This window comes from Hetaerina americana, unplaced genomic scaffold, assembly GCF_022747635.1.
Source record: "Hetaerina americana unplaced genomic scaffold, ioHetAmer1.1.p SCAF_10, whole genome shotgun sequence".
NCBI classification, from domain to species: domain Eukaryota; kingdom Metazoa; phylum Arthropoda; class Insecta; order Odonata; family Calopterygidae; genus Hetaerina; species Hetaerina americana.
Window position 1 is genome coordinate 48653958 of NW_027286070.1, and position 18281 is coordinate 48672238.

The 18281-nt window shown below is 38.0% G+C and overlaps 1 protein-coding gene across 2 annotated transcripts in view; it reads right to left on the bottom strand.

Moving 5' to 3' along the window:
• The window catches only part of LOC139700103 (facilitated trehalose transporter Tret1-like), an 89327-nt gene that overhangs the window by 8272 nt on the left and 62774 nt on the right, over nt 1–18281 (bottom strand). For both annotated transcript variants that reach the window (XM_071598623.1, XM_071598624.1), the window contains exons 3-6: nt 8488–8575; nt 5805–5940; nt 1814–1999; nt 1163–1453 (exon numbers count right to left, since the gene is read on the bottom strand). In XM_071598623.1, coding sequence (XP_071454724.1) covers nt 1163–1453; nt 1814–1999; nt 5805–5940; nt 8488–8575 — 701 coding nt within the window. The remainder of the gene's footprint in view (nt 1–1162; nt 1454–1813; nt 2000–5804; nt 5941–8487; nt 8576–18281) is intronic.

The window sequence follows — 18281 nt, forward strand, 5'->3', positions numbered from 1 at the left end:
TAGAAAAATTGAAATGGGTAGTGTGGGAAACAAAAAAAGTTAGGCATGGTAGAGGAAGAGAAAGGGTTATCAGATCAAGGTCAAAGAAGGCAGGAAAAGTGGATGTGGCAATTCCACATAGAAGAGTGTGACTTAAGAGAGAGAGAAAAGAGTTGGGTATACAAGGATACAGGAGGAAAAGACTATATGTATATTTTGGAGTGAATGAAAGGAGCTAGAGAGTAGTACAAGGTATTAAAAAATGGTTTCTTGGAATTCATGACTTTAGGTATTTAATCCCTTACTAGACAAAACCTAAAAGTGTAGCATGCCATAGACCACTGTGTCTATCATAAAGCTACCATAATTGGCAGGCCAGCCCTTCGTAAAAATAATAATAATTTGCCTCAAAATTAGTAATTGCAATTGTACTAGCATTATGTTGGGTGTAATGCATAATCTGTAAAATCAATGTTTATTGACTGTTTTAGAAAAAATGTGCCTATGCATGTAATGCTTACGTACATCAGAAGATGAAACACATCATTAAACAAGAGCTAGCCATATCAAGTTAACTCTTTAGTTTCCTGGAGCTTCTATTTTCTTTTCATCGTAACATTAATAAATTAACACAATATATTCATTAACTACTGAAGAACAGTTGAAAATCCATTTATTGCTAAAATTCATAGTGATAGCAGCATGTCACGGTTCATTAAATTTCCAACTGCCTACCTTGAAAAAAGAAGGCTTAGCATATGTGTTGGGATGGAATTTGAACCTAGGTCTGGGCAATGTGGTTTGCTTTTTAGCATGTGTAAAAGCAATGAAAATGTATTTTTAGAGTGAGCTTTTCCAATTTAAAGCATCATAAATATTTGGACTTTTTTAAAAGGGCTTGAAATGAACTGTCTTCTACTGGAATTATAGCAATACATTTCAATGCAGATGGCACAAGACAATTTTTGGCCATGGGAAGGAAGTGAGACAACCTGAATTATGAGAGAATTGCTTTATACATGCACCCTAAACTAACAAATACAGCCATTGCTTCCAAATTCTGCACCAAACATAATTGGAGTAATACTGGTTTTTTTGTCAAAAATAGAATGATCTCTTCATTTGCAACTTTTATTATTATATAATAATTCATCAAAAGAATTTAAATAATAAAACAACCTACCCGGTGGTTTAACTCTGTGAAACCAGTAAATTGCTCTCCGAGCTTCCTCAAATCTCTTGTGTGAAACCAGCCACACAGGACTTTCAGGAATGGTAGCAATGGCAATCAGACAAATGAGATTCCACGCAGCAGGAACCAAGGCCACTGTCCTCCAAGAAAACAGCCACCCCAGCACATAAGCCATTAAAATTCCCAGAGATCCTAGAGTTGGTCCAGTCGCTGTGAGCATTGACCGCATGTGGGGAGATGAAACTTCCGTGATATACACAATGCATGGTGTATTGCCAAAGGCTGAAACAAAGCATATATTCAAGAGATTAATTATACATAAAACTTAAAAGAGTTTATCCATTTACTTTTTTAATGGTTCAGTAAATACTTAAAGGAAATGAATAATAGAGAGTTAAATTTGAGAGTGAGGGCACGCCATATAATATAAATATTAATCCAGAGCATGATGTGACTTATGGAGAAGCATACTATATTCAAATCAGATGAAAATCAATGAAAACATCAACAATAGCATTAAAATTGAACCAAAATATTGAGAAAAAAATTATAAGCAGCAAACTTGGTTCCAAAATCACTTAGGGTTGGTTTTTGGAATCAAGAGCAAGTAAATGGGTTTGAAGAATTAAAAAATGAACTCACTGGTCGCCAATCCTGTGATTACTCTTCCTGCAAGCAGCATTGGCAATCCATTGGCAAAGGAAATGAGGAGCCAACCAAGAGCATAAGGAACCAGAGACAGTCTTATTGTCTTCTTTGACCCTAGCCACTGCACAACAGGTCCTGCTCCCAGAGATCCAATGGGAGCTACTATAGACACCACACTTGCTGCAAAAATAAAAAAAAATCCAGGCGCACATTAAGCTTGGTATATATACCTGGCACTACAAGCTATTTATACCTTGTAGTGCAAAAACACTACAAGGTATACATATATAGATGTCTATATTTGATACCAGTGAGTATTAGATTTTATCAATACCTTTTCTCTCAGGGGCAGCTATCTCTAAGGATACCATTAAGACAATAATGTGTTCAGTCCTCTATGTCTGAATACTTAATGTGTCCAGCATCATGTTTCCTCTCATGCATATCAATTCAGTTTAGGTACAGTTTTGAACACAACCAAATAAAATTCAATGCAAAATTGTGACTTCAATTATTTTCTCCAAAGAATGATGTATTCATATGGATCAAATGGGTTAAAATCTATTGATTCTTGCATCAAAGATTTTCTGCAATGCCAAACATTCTTCATAAAACAATTCCACATTAATAGGTGCTCATACAGGGTCCGTACAATAAGTATCGTGACTGTTTCGCTGTAGCCTCAATGGAGCGTTGGATGGGGGTTCGACCAGTCGGATCGGTAGAGGGGTCCCCCGCCACTCAGGCGCAATTTAGTTCAGTCACCCCCGGGTATGTGTTGAGACAGGTGGATTTTTGTGACGTGTGATTGTGACGGACGACCGACGACCGCTCGAACCGATGCTCAGGTGGTCAAAGTGAAAAATGTTTTTGACTCTGACAAGCGTTTAACCATCGCCCTTATCAGTGAGGAGACCGGCCTTTCAGTCGGAACCGTCCACACCATTGTAACAGAGGATCTTGCGATGAGGAAAGTGTGCGCGATGCTGGTGCCGAAAGTCTTGAGCGAGGGACAAAATATGTCGCGGGTGGAAATTTAGCAAGAAATTTTGGACTGCGTTCAGGAAGATGAAGATTTTCTCGACAACGTTATTACCTCAAAGGATAGCTCAAAAGGAGCTCAAAGGATATCGGTTCAACTCCATCGAAGCGGTTCAAGCGGCGACGACAAAGGCTCTCAACTGTATTCCGGAAACCGACTTCCAGCGAGCTTTTGACGAGTGGCAGACGCGCCGAACTAAGCATATATCGATGCAGGAGGAATGTATTTTAAAAATTATTAAGTAATTGTAATGATAACTGCAATAAATTTTGATTTTTGGAACCAATCCCGATACTTATTGTACGGGCCCTGTGTATAAGTAAAAATGTTGACCAAGAGATATAATTTAAAATATTTCAATAATAATTTTGATACTATGTTTCAAAACATCAACTGCATAATTGATAAGGTCTAATACAGACTTCCAATGGTTGACTATTCCAGGTTCAATGTTAATAAAGCCAAACACATCATCTCACTTCACCACAGCAGACTTATTCTCACCATAAATATTGGAACTAGTGTGCATATGTAATTATCTTAACTAGACTGAAAGTTATGAATTACCATTAATGTGTTCGCATACTTCACAGGGAGAGCACAAATCTTGTATCAATATTTTTGGCCAAGTAAAAAGTTTTGGTGCTCGGGATAAATCTTTGCCTCATATCAGATTTTTCCGAACAATAAGAGTTTGCACAATGCTCATGTCTGTGGCAGGACGAGTGACTTTCGGTGTAATGGTCATCCGCCAAATGCTCAGTATTATTTAGCTGCTAAATGATATATTACGAGTATTTTACAGCTGTATAGCCAAAAGACTGAGCAAATTAGTTCTTATATGAGAAAATGAACAAAATACTTTTTGAATTTCCACGCGTCCGAACATTACAGGTTCCTATTCTAACTAAATTGGTCTTCTTCTTCTACGTCTTCTGTCCTTCTGCTGTCTGTTTTATTTCGCAAGGGTTTCGTGAGATGACGACCACGGAAGCCTTGCCTCGCCCGCCGCCGGGCACGACACACGGCCGATTGGGCAGAGCCTCGTAGTTGCCAGGACTCATATTCATTTCAATCTTGGGAATGATAATTGAGGTGGTTTCCCGCTGCATTCCTCAATAGTGTTTCTAACGTGACACAATCACTCAATGGCCGCCCCACTGGGGTCAGACACCTTTGCAGCCGCATCACTGAGGAACAGACGCTGCATGGACTACCTTTTGTCTGGCTCCTAATCTTCGACCTATCAGGCATGGTTGACTCTACCAGGTGCAATTGCTCTTAACCTACCGGGCGGATGCTCTTAACCACTTGAGCTATCGAGGAAACGTAATTTACCCTGAGATCCGTCTGTCCTTTCCCCTTGTGTATTGTCTATTTCTCCTTTGGTGGATGAAACAGCCCCCTGACGCCATCTCTTGGCTAAAGAATCGGGGCGCTTGGCGACATATTAGACCCACGGATCTCAGGGTAAATTACGTTTCCTCGATAGCTCAAGTGGTTAAGAGCATCCGCCCGGCAAGTGGAAAGATCCGAGGTTTGACTCCCGGTCAAGGAAATATTTTTACTCTTGTGATCCGTTCGATTCCGCCTTCCCCACCTCTATTGTGTTCGTCCTTTATGTGTGTTCCTATCCCTTTTCCTTATATCTGTTTCTGTATATATGAGTATTTATTCCCCGTTTGGCGGGATTTCGTGTTTGAATGTGTATATATATATATATATATATATATATATATATATATATATATATATATATATATATATATATATGTATATATATATATATATATGTATATATATATATATATATGTGTGTGTGTGTGTGTGTGTGTGTGTGTGTGTGTGTGTGTGTGTATACATAACAGTTTCATTCTCACGAAGGCAAATTAAACTATACTAGATGGAAATATGGAAATATGGAAAGTAATGAGGATTAAATATTCGCATCTAGTGCCTTAATAATTTATAAGTTGTGCGCAGAGCAAGTAAAAAGTCTATGAAATTACGTAAGGAAAGAGATAACGGCTTGCATGGAGGGAAGGCAATAACCATAGGAGAGTTGAATCGGAGAACTGTAGATAACACTGCGAATGAAATTCATTAACTCGGTAATTAAAAGAAGATGAGCGGCTATCAGATACGAGAACAGGGCGGAGAACTGCAATTGCATTGATCATCGAAGTAAATGGCGACCTTGATACAGTATTACGATGGCATAGTAAAATGGTCATTTTCAACGTTAACCTTATCTGCGTCGATCAATGGGATAGATAAAGTAAGATCTAAGCTCATCCGCAAAGTGCTATAAATTTATCTATCCTCATCATCAATCAACTGTTTCATTAACCGAAAATGTTGTCTACAACAACATCCTAATACATTTTATCGTAAATTTTAAATACAGCCATTAGCTGAAGTCTACCACGCTATATTTTCCGCAGATTATAGTTAATACAATCATTAAATATGCCTATACATAATCACGCTCATTAAAAAAGTAAACATTCATTTTAGGGACGGTGTAGGCATAAAAGTACAAAGATCAAGCAGAATTAGTTCCAGCAAAAAGTACAGAAAACAGACTGCTTTCATTCCGTACTAGACATGATATAATATTTAGGAAAGGTTAAAATATTTTGTCCGGAATATATGAAATAGGATATAGTCATTAAACGATATCGTAAATGAATATTTAAGGAAAGGTACTGCTTTAATACAGTTCCAAAAACCGAGTCACCGGAGCCAGTATTATATATATATATATATATATATATATATATATATATATATATACACACATACACACACACACACACACACACGCATATACATACATACACACACGCACACATGTTGATATTTAATTTACCACTTCTTAGAGGTAGAGTGAAGGGGTACGGTGAATGGAGACAAGGAGTTAACAGACAGAATAATACTTACCCAACCATGAAGCGTCACTTCTGCTTATTTTTATGTCTGAGTCGGCCTCTTCAAGTTGCGGCAGCAAAATAGCCGAGAAACCAAGGGTCATCCCAACCATTATCACCATGCAGTGAACAGCTAAAGTTGCCCATGTCTGTGAAAAAACATCAAGATTCAATAAAATCATCCACAACTTCTAAACCTCCATTCATCTCTATCGAGTCAGCAATATTCACCCCGATCTAAAAAGTATCGGGGAGAATTTCAGTTAGAATACGATCGCAGCACTTCTTATAATACACGAAAATAGCAATGAAGATACTTGCAGAATACTCTCTAAATAGGGATACAAAAATTTAAAAATAAAACTACTACAGTTCCAGCATTTTCAATCACTTCATACATTTAATAAAGCTTCATAGTACAATTATAACGACACTATTGCAACTCAAAGGCTTTGAACAATATGTGCCACTTATTTCGGTCCTCTTATCATAAAAGTATCGTCAAATGTCACCACTTTATTGCTCTACGAGGGAAAGGATATGAGGAGCGAAATACGACACTGGACGCATTTCCACACAAAACGTATGTTTTTACGCGACCAGCGGAAATTGTCAGCTTTTCGATTTGGATTAACGTTTTCTTCCATCCAGAAGGAAAACGAACAATTCACAAGGAATTTCAAGCTATCATGATATAAAATTGAGATTGAAACATTGAAAGATATCCCTATAACAACAAACCAATGGGTAAAAGAAACTCGTAACAACCTTAAATTCATAAAAATCGTGGAATACAATATCAACCCAAGGAATGACGGACATCGGCAACAAAATTTATTCTTGAATAAAACAACATTTGTATTAAAAAAATTTCCCTGACGCGACTGTACGTCACAGCGCGCAGGCTCAGTGGTCTGACCTTCAACACGCGCAAAGCGCCAATCACCTGTGAGCGTTCGTTCAGACTACTTTGATTCTAGTGAACTCCTATCGAGTGACTCGGTACAAGCGCAAACTGCAGCGAACGATTAAACAGTGAAACGCCATCAAATTTTGTGTTGGACGGGGGAAATCGGGTACAAAGACGTTGGGCATGATTCGCCATACGTCCAAGGATGAAAGCATGTCACAAATTGCAGTTTAAAGTGGCACAAACTCTTCAAAAATAGCCGAGAGAGCGTGGAGTACGAGCCCCGCGCTGGATGGCCGTCGACATCAAGACCCGACGACAGCGTGCACCGCGTGCGAGAAGTGCTGAATCCAGACCGTCGGTTGAGTTTGTACATGATCGCAGATCGTATTGGCATTGATAAGATGACAGGACACACCATTATCACTGAAAATTTGGCCCCGAAGGTCTTGACGGACAACCAAGAGTAGAGTCGAGTGTCTGCTAGCGACGATTCCCCAAACTTCTTACAGTCCCGACTGGTCACCAGCAGACTATTTCCTATTCCCAAAAGTTAAATTCTGCCTCAAAGGACACCACCTTGGAACCCTAAGTACCATCAAAGGAGCTTGCGGGGGTACCCTTAAGAACCTTCCGGAACCCGCCTACCAGGGAGCCTTCGAGTAGCGGAAAAGTCTCTGGCAAAAGTGTGTCGACGCTCAAGGGATGTACTTTGAAGATTTTTGAGGCATTGTAGCAATATCTGAAATTAATTTTCCGAAACTTTTCCCGATACTTTCTATACAATCCTTGTATGCGGTGGATATTGAAAAAGTTAATCAAGTCAAGTTTCAAAGGAAACGTGGCAATGGAGGGTTGTTCAAAACCTGAAAAGTTCAAGTTGAGGAATGTGCAAATCTTGTGCAGCAATATTCCATCTTTAACAGGCATAACGTTTACGACTCCCATCAATTGTAGCAACAGTATCATGGCCAACCAAAGGATGATACTCAATTATTGAAAAAAAGTCTAATTCAGAGTAGAATATAGCATCACATGAAATACAAATATTATTTAGTACAATTATTATATATACCTATCACGATAAGTCATTTTTAGAATTAAGATTGATCTCGAATCTCCGTTTTTATTACAATTATTTCTCTTGAAAAGCAGGCCAATCAAAGAATTGAAACTCCCATGTTTAATTTAAAAGAATTTTAATTTGCCCAAATCGCTTCATAATCTCATATAAGTGGTATCAAGGTAATCTATTTCACAATTCAGTGTTAAATGAATATGTTAGGCCCTGCAGCTCATTTGTAATTACCTCAAATAATGATCCGAAGACGAATTCATTTAAAAATATCCTACCACTGCATATGAATTTGAGTGTCAAATTCCCCTGTCAATTGATTTTTCCAAACTATGATGAATTAATTTCATCTCAATTTTTCTATCTCCCCTGCGACTTGCACACGTCTACAAGAAATGCCGTATTGGAATAAAATGGATTACAGAGCACTCCATTGCGGGAGTTCAGTATTCAGCTAAAGCGCAGCCGTTGTACACATCCAGGGGACTGTATCTCAAATGTAGAATCCAATTTTAGCTAGCTTATAAAAATACTTTCAACGAAACCAGATCATATGCACCAAAACTCCTCAAGCATAAATTTCATAGTACATGTACTTCGAATGCAGTAATTTACATTTAACTTCAAGCTGAATATGATGCCTAAGGTCTCGACTCGGCCCCCTAAGTGTTCATTTAACATAAGTCACTCAGCAGTATCAATTCAACTCACCTGTTGAAAAGCTTCCCAGAATCTTATTTTTGTATCTTTTGGCTTGGGATGAGGCTCGGGAGGAATCCATGTCATGGAAGCTCCAAGGCTGGATAAATGAGAAAGAAAACGAAATTATAATTATTAAGAACAATTTAATTCTGTAATTCATAAATCATTTATACAACTCTTAGCTATGATATATTAATTAGATACCGATATGTTAGATGATGGAAAGAAGGACAGTGGTATTAAACCGCTGAAAACTAATTCCTCATTTTTTACGAAGTTCCTTTACAAATATACGTGTATACAAATTGTATAACATTTACCAGATTTATGACCGCAACACAAGTCATTTTTCAATTCTCAAAATTTTGAACTTTTATATTTGCTGTGCTGTCTTTGGTCATTTGCCGTTGATATCCATTGGGATTCATTCACTTCCACGTATATCCGTGAAAATAATTCGATTTCTAGCTCGTCAATATCGGTTGAAGGATATGATAAAATGTTTACGTTCATGCTCGACACAAATATGGCATTTTCTTCCAAAAATCGATGCAAGTAACGGTCAAATATTTATCGAAGAAAGATAATTTATGGCTTCGATAAAAAGTCAGCGACTTATCTAGGAGGCCTTTGTATGTAGTTGGATTATATATTTTTTCCAACGGTCAGAAAAATAGGCACAATTCAGAAAAAGCAATATGAGCGGATCGATGTGTGTAATGCCATTGCGAATTAATCCAGGGATTACCCAAGACGCCCAATTAGCTGGGTATTAACTCACTAAATAATCAACAAAAAAGGCATACTCTTAGGATCAAACAATCATATGAAGAAACTAATGCAAGTAGAAGTAGATATAAAGAATTTTCCATTTAAACTACATACTTAAACCATATAATACAATTAGGGAGTATGGCAGAATGAAGAGACTGACCCGCCGAAGAGAGGATGGGTTGGTAAGCAGAAGAAAAATAAGCATTCGGATTGATGACCGGTGTTAACGATTGCAGAGGCTCCTCTTAGATTTTCACCTAAATATCCTTCTTCTCGGACGAAAGGATAAGGGTCATACCTCCAGGAATTATTAATCATTTTCCGCGAAACAGGGGCGCGTTCATGGGGAATGGGAAGAGGTTTGAAGGGGGATCGCCTCCCTTCCACATTCGCGTACTCATAGGATTGACGAGTGGGCCGTCATTCTGCGAAGGTAAAATAAAGAGTACTTACAGTAAATAGAAAATTCTTCATTCAAATATTGTCATACATGGTGCCACGAGGGCTACCGGAACGTTAGGTCGCCAGTCATCTGAGTTATTTGTGACAAATGGCGATCCCTATCAATCTTCGGGTTGTTCGAAGAGTCAAACTGAATGCTTTCAACTGCCGCAAATGCTGGAAATTCATTTAGCTTATCGTAGTGCTCTCGCCTTCCAGGGTCAAGCTAGGGATTAATTATTATGGTTTATTGATTTAGCAAGGTAAAGTCGGTAAAACTGTTGCAGCAATAACTTAATATTATCCGCTTATGAGGTTAAATGATCTCCATCACCTTCCCCTTGAGGACCGTCGAGATCTGTGTCCATTCACTCATTAAGTTAGCCCTCCCACCAATTGCATCGCCCTAGATTTTAGACATTTATTTTCTTCGTGGTGACATTCTAACATTGGCTTGATTAGTCCCCCAATAATCCTCACGATTAAGTGAGGTAACAGGTCGGTCATTTCTCCTCGCTCTCCTGACTACAGGGCGTTTGACCTTCGGACCCCGTTCTACACAACGACATATCTGGGAGGGCGTGAGGAATGCTGGAAACAAGTGTCTGAATTTTGCCGGCCCTTTTACGGAAACACGAAAATAACTATCTAGCAAGGTTGGCACCACCCAGGGAGGTAATTATGACACTCGCGCACCGTTACACGTAAGTAATTACTACGTCTCCACTAGTAATAAAAAATCGGAAACATTTGGAAACTACTAATACCGTTAACATTATGGCTATTAAACGAAAAATAAACTTTCGAAGGCGCAATCAGGCGGTGGCAAAATTGGGAGACGAATGAACGTCTGCACAAGTAATGAAGTGCCTAGTTCGGCGAAAAAACGAAAGTCCGAGATCATTGTTTACAATAAAACAAAGAGTACCAATTCAAGCTCGGGCCACATACGAACGAAAATTCTGAAAGAGGAGGAGGAAGCTCTCATGAAAAGGTGACTGACCCTTAGCTTTTGATTCGCCGTTCCTTACTGCAGGTTAATTCTAAAACGGAAATGATTTCTTTACCCGACAGCGGCAATCCGGTTCCAATAGGCTCCGCCCGATAAAATACGGCCACGCCCAATTCAAAACAGCTCGCGCAATCGTACGAATTTCATGTGTGCTGTTCGAACCGATTCCAATCTTGCGCGGTCCTAGTTGAAGACACCATGCCAATTATTATTTGGCATTCTACCACTTAAGTTATGTTTTGGATCGTTAAAGACATAACATCGCTGCATTTCTTAGCTTTGTATTTGACAAGACAAAATATGACGCCACACACTACATTAAATTATTCTCCAATTCCACCAGGACAATAATTACCTAAGACTACATAATCGTATTCATTGCCGGCCTTATTTCATGCTGACAGCGTTGATGGCACAAACCAGTTTTATTTCAGTACGCCGCGGATGAATGTCTAAGGACTATTCTCTCCTCTTCCCACAGCCGGAAAGTCGCCAATTTGCATCCCCCACCCCCTCAATCCTTCCGTTCACTTCAGCGATCAATATATGTACTGCTGAAAATTTTTTATTCGACTGTGGATACTGAAAAAGAGAAAAAAGACCTTTGTGGTTATTCTAACCACAAAGGTCTTCAAATGACTTTTTGGCTTCATTTTTTTCGAGCCGTTACAAATGTTGATGAGTTTTCAACCCCACTACTGTCAACAGGAGCAATGTTGTTAAAATTTAAAATGAACCGTTTGAAATACGAAAGGAAGCTGAGTCTATGAAGCCCAGCCCACTCCAATTAGTTACATTATTACTACGTGGATATTGCCGTCGATACTGCTGTATAAGTTTAGGACACATGGTTTACGCTACAGCCAAGGGGTACGACTAAGATCAGAGAGAATGCAGTAACCCTGTTCGTTCTACTCACTCCATGATTCCACTTTGGACAGTTGTCTCGTATTCCTTGACGCCACCAGTCCTCCGATAGTTCATTCGACTTGCACTACCTGCCACGATTCTCAGTGGTTTCGCGATATTGACGGTGTTTAAGCGCCCGACGCGAGGACTTGAACTGCTGTTTGTTGCGATATCGGGATGTCCGTCCTAATTAACCGTTGGTTTCCCCCACGCATCGCGCGCTTATCTCCACGCCAAACTCATCGCTCGCTATCCAGCATGACAATCCGTAATGATTTCCCCGAAATTGATCGCTCGAGAGTGACGCAATCCTCCGCGAATTGAGATCCAATTGGTCAGGTGCGCGAGAGAAAACGTATATCCGCCGCGGATGCCAAACCTTATTCCGACCACGCGCGGGCACTCTCGCGGGCGGTTTTCTCCAAGCTGCGGAAACACGCAAGAAAGTATTTTTTTATTCTATGACTGGAAAACACAGAAATTAAATTTAAAAGGCCGCCGGATCGTTCGAGTTTATAAAAAAAAAAGTGTAAACGATTGCGGTGAACGGAATGAATAGAAAACGCAAGATTAAGCGCCCTTCCTAATAATTACTGCTTTGAAGTACAACTTGAATTAAGTAATGTATATCAACACTTAAGGACGCGATCCATTCGATACCCATCGAGCTGAAAAAACAAAACGTTAGCGGTCATTTATTTTCCCCGTGTTCCCAATAGGCATTCCTTTCTGTTGGATTCGCCGAAAGAAGTGGTCATTCTGAAATGTTGAAAATGATTACTTTTAGTCTGATGCACCCGAAATCACCAATCAAACTATTCTGAGAGGGTAATCAAGTTTGAGACTGATATAGAAAATTTACAATTCAATGAACTATCATGCAAATATAAACAATTTTTTAATGCGGCAGAGCGTTCGGCTGACTTCTTCGTCTGTAGGTGGTAAAGTGGAGTGAAAATTTACCACATAATATGCGCAAGGGCCATAACTAAACAATGGTCGGAAAAATGAAAAAAAGATTATGTTCAATTTGACGAGGTCATTTATTCAGAAATTATTTGGACTCAATTGAACAGAGATGACAGCTCTAATATCGGTTCAGTTGAATCAATTATAATTCTATTAAAATCAGGAATATATTTATACTCACATACTCTGTTGTAAATACTTTCAGACCCCAGAAATGTGATCAGTTAATAAATTTGTATTATACGGTGTATAATACAAATGGCCATCGTCAACGAACATATATCATACAAACATGTATATCTCCGTTTTACAAGCCTACGGCCAAGAAGTTTCTTTCGCATCTAAACATAAGCTTTCTCCTAAATGGGAAGCGAAATAAGTTTATTGTGTATCTCGCGCCCAAGATAAATGCAGCAAAATTTCCAAGAGCGTAGAGGGAACTAACCCCGTCAATTTATTTATTTAGGGGCGGCTTTCCTGCGAATTGGGACCTCAGGGGTATCACTTGAGATAGTCGGAAAAACCTTGCTTGAAAAGGTAGAATAAAGAGAATGTTACATTTGAATAGACTGGAATGTGAAATTCCTTTTGAAATCCGAAAAAATGGAAGGAGGAATATAGGGAAGATGCAAATAGTTTGCGCTTTTCGAAGGGCACAATACAGGTATTTGTACACTTAATAACTTGTATGCACCAAATCAAGGACAATTAAAGTTTTAAAGAGAAAAAGGAGAAAGAGCATAAGTATTTCATAAGAAGACAAAGACGGTGATGACTAACTTGAAAAAAATGATACAAGGCATACCAACTAAGCTCAAGGGTGGAAATGCACGCATCAGAAGAATCCATTCACATCTATAAAATGTATTATTAGCCACTATAAGTTGTTACTTAGACCGTTTTTACGAATCACTTAACAATACCACACGATGATTCTTTTCTAAAACCAATTTTAACATAAAAATAATATTAAACTTATGATTTCACCTACTATGTATCTTGCTTTGTTAAAATTCTGTAATTGTCGAAGCGGGGTAACATCCTCGACTGGCACTCGAACCCAGAGGTCGCGTGTTCGATTTCCACCCAGGTGGGTTTTTCTTCGTCATGGGCTTGGGTGTTTGTAATTGCTAATCTTCTTATATCGTTTCTAAACGTTCGATGTAAAGGTCAAAGTGCTGTTTTCGGATTAATACGAAATTAATAAACATTGTTCCCAACAGCATCACAGCATCCACCATGCGTTTATTAAGAAAATAGACAAACTTCTCATTTTCATGAAAGTATAATACAAAGTCGATTCCTAAAAACGAGTAGATAAGGCATACGGGGTGCACTGACGGCTGTTTATTTCCCGAGAAGAGAGAGAAAGCCATAGTACTCATAGTGTAGAGGACATCTGCACATCAGGTCCTGCAGCCCTGAGCGAGTGTTCGCGCGACCAATTGATGGGCTCCGGACACGGGAAGCGATGATTTGAATGATGCTGATTTCTACCAAACGCTACAGAATTCTTTAGAACCCATGTATTGCATGTCGAAGGTATCAAGTCTTAGAATTATAATGAATATTACCCTTGATGCTGACATTGTTTTTCGAAGTTAATGTTTCAGCCAGTGAAATGCCATGTGGGAACTCTGGGAAAATATTGCCTTTAATTTACAAAGAAACGAAAAAATAGAATGGCTTCCATGAATATTTTCGCGATAAATTATTTAAAAAATCAAATTAAAGTTAGTTATATAACATGTTAGTTAGTTAATTATTTTCTTCAGTATATAATGATAAACCTGGAACTTAATAACAAATAAATGATGGAAAGTATAACGCGATGGGTGAATAACATATTTTGACTACCCACAATAGGAGAGTAAAGACTCAGAAGATGACTTTTGTACATTTTTCCAGTTCATACCAGACTTCATCTAATAAAATAGGCGTAAATAAAAATATTTCATATTTATCATCAGCGAGAACTGGAGAGGAAGCTTGCTTGAGATTACGAAAGAGTACCACGTTGAATCTCGCCATCTTTTGACTCGATTATCGATTATCCTCTTCCTTTTTGCTTTAAAGAACACGGAATTACTTTGTGCCTTTAATGTTGAAGGAAACACACATTCTTCAAACGTACTGGTTCTACGTGACTTGGTTTGCAGAAAAAAAATGTCTCGTCTAGTTGGGAGATAAATAAAATATTTTTACTCCACCTCACTTGTTTCGTACAAAACCCGTATTAAGTACACGGATTACACCATACTGTAGAAGTACACGTATTCGAGAGGCGATTTTTCACTTGCTAACCACTAGCTGGCTGTACGTGAGGGAATGTGTTCCTCGTAATGTTAGAGAATTAATAATATATCAGTGGTTTTGAAAAAAAATGGATTTTAAAGTTTACATAACGTGGCATCATTCAATCGAATACCGACGTAAAGAGTTTGTCAAATAAGATTATTCCTTCTTTGCACAAACTTTTACATTTTGAAAAGAAAAAAATTATGAGAAATTATTACATTCTCCAGGATCTATAAAATATAGTATTCCTGATACATCATTTCAAAATTTCTGCAGTAGACTAGTTGTTCCAAAAACCCTTAAAAGAAAAACCTCTTCTCTTGTTACAGTTTTTACCAGAAAATCCGCCCATATTAATTTCCCAAAAATAATTTGTTCACATATCATTTTCGCATTAATATAAATTAGCATATATAATGTATCTCTTACATAAGTTTGTATTTATTTAGTCATTATTTTTTACACTCTTATGTAAAGTTATACTTAAGCATGCGTCGCAAATGTTCAAAAGGCAAACTCAATTGGTTTCATTGACAAATATGGGAATGAAGAGCCCGCTTCGTTATAATTTAAGCGTTGCAAAAATTCTTGAAGTCCAAGTGTTTAGGTTGTTTTCCCCTTTCTTCGTTCTGAAATGAACTGGGTGTTCGGAAATGTCATGCTCAGAGCGCTGTCATTATATATTCAGGAATAAACATAAAATAAATGAATATGTACTCATTTACTTCTTTGATTTTTCATTCTGGTTTCAAGAGTGGCCTTTTAATCATACTATATAGCAACGTCAAAGACTGAAATATTTTTAGAATTTAACACGGATGACGGATAAAAACTTCCCTTATTATCTGGTTACTACAACTTCCATTTGAATGATCACAAATGTGAAGACCCCTTGAATAAACTTAGTGGCTGCCTAAGATCAGTTATTTTTCTGAGTCCTCGACCACAAATGAATTACAGATATCCGACGAATTAAGCGCGGCACTCAATCATGACCCATTCGGTCCAGCGACGAGACCATACCCAAACCCATTACCCTAGCAACAGAAAACTCTGCGACTGGCGGATTCCGTATTCGACACTCTCTGACTTAGGTCACCACGCATTGCCTAAACAGGGAAATTCCATGCATTGGACCAAGGCCTAGCGTTTCAAGGAAGCCATATCTATTGACAGGATCCGACTGAGAATGTGAGATGCTAAGTTATACTACTGACTTGTTTGCAACAGACGTTTCAATCTTCTGGATGTTGAAGACACACCCAGAAGTGGATGGTTCGAAGAAGAGAGAGATCACATTTATATACAGGTACGATAGCCATACAATAGCAAGGACTCACGATAATTTCCTTGAGGCACCATTTATGGAGCCAAAGAAAATCACTGAGCCTACGCCACAATACCTTCGCTTTCAACAAGGCCATTGTCCTCTACAAATGATTTCATTTCGGTGGATGACGTAATAGACCAACATGCATGACAATAAGTGCCAAGATTCTCTAATTAAAGGAACCCTCCACAAGAATATATTAAATCAATCGATGAGTTAAAGCGCTTATTCTTAACTGTTGTCTCGAAACAAAATACACTAATTACGTTTAATTACTTTTAGAGAGTTAAAAAAACATGAAGCGCCCTCTCACGGAGGAATATTATCCTGCATGACACGCTATAGTTCAAAGGATCTTTAAAATATTAGCTACCTAATTAAAAATACAGCTCGGTCGCCAAGGTCACCACGGATTCTAATTCTTGTAAAATCGATATTAAAAGTAATATATTTTCACACCTGGCCCCCAACAAAAACTTATCAGGTCACGGAGAAGAGCGTCAATGTCCGACCATAAGTAAATAATCCTCTGTAATGGGATTTCTCGCTGCGAAGCGTAATGAAAACAAGATACCTAGGGCATTGGAGATACATAAATGACGACGTCGGTGATCGATTAGTCCGCAATTGAGGAATTATAACGGAACAAACACCGTGGTAACTTAAGCGTAAGAGCTACCTTCGCTGTTCATTAACGAGGATTTCTCGCAATATTCAAGGAGGGTTTTTCCCATCAAAAGAGCAAGACATGCAATTATGACGCGTAACAACTGTAGGGTAAAGATAATCAGAAATCGGATTGTCAAATATTTACTGATATATATTATATATAAATATATACACATAGAAATATATATATATACACATATATATACAAAAAATATACATATACACACACACATATATATATATATATATATATATATATATATATATATATATATATATATATATATACATATATATATATATATAGGCATTCCTTTCTGTTGGATTCGCCGAAAGAAGTGGTCATTCTGAAATGTTGAAAATGATTACTTTTAGTCTGATGCACCCGAAATCACCAATCAAACTATTCTGAGAGGGTAATCAAGTTTGAGACTGATATAGAAAATTTACAATTCAATGAACTATCATGCAAATATAAACAATTTTTTAATGCGGCAGAGCGTTCGGCTGACTTCTTCGTCTGTAGGTGGTAAAGTGGAGTGAAAATTTACCACATAATATGCGCAAGGGCCATAACTAAACAATGGTCGGAAAAATGAAAAAAAGATTATGTTCAATTTGACGAGGTCATTTATTCAGAAATTATTTGGACTCAATTGAACAGAGATGACAGCTCTAATATCGGTTCAGTTGAATCAATTATAATTCTATTAAAATCAGGAATATATTTATACTCACATACTCTGTTGTAAATACTTTCAGACCCCAGAAATGTGATCAGTTAATAAATTTGTATTATACGGTGTATAATACAAATGGCCATCGTCAACGAACATATATCATACAAACATGTATATCTCCGTTTTACAAGCCTACGGCCAAGAAGTTTCTTTCGCATCTAAACATAAGCTTTCTCCTAAATGGGAAGCGAAATAAGTTTATTGTGTATCTCGCGCCCAAGATAAATGCAGCAAAATTTCCAAGAGCGTAGAGGGAACTAACCCCGTCAATTTATTTATTTAGGGGCGGCTTTCCTGCGAATTGGGACCTCAGGGGTATCACTTGAGATAGTCGGAAAAACCTTGCTTGAAAAGGTAGAATAAAGAGAATGTTACATTTGAATAGACTGGAATGTGAAATTCCTTTTGAAATCCGAAAAAATGGAAGGAGGAATATAGGGAAGATGCAAATAGTTTGCGCTTTTCGAAGGGCACAATACAGGTATTTGTACACTTAATAACTTGTATGCACCAAATCAAGGACATTTAAAGTTTTAAAGAGAAAAAGGAGAAAGAGCATAAGTATTTCATAAGAAGACAAAGACGGTGATGACTAACTTGAAAAAAATGATACAAGGCATACCAACTAAGCTCAAGGGTGGAAATGCACGCATCAGAAGAA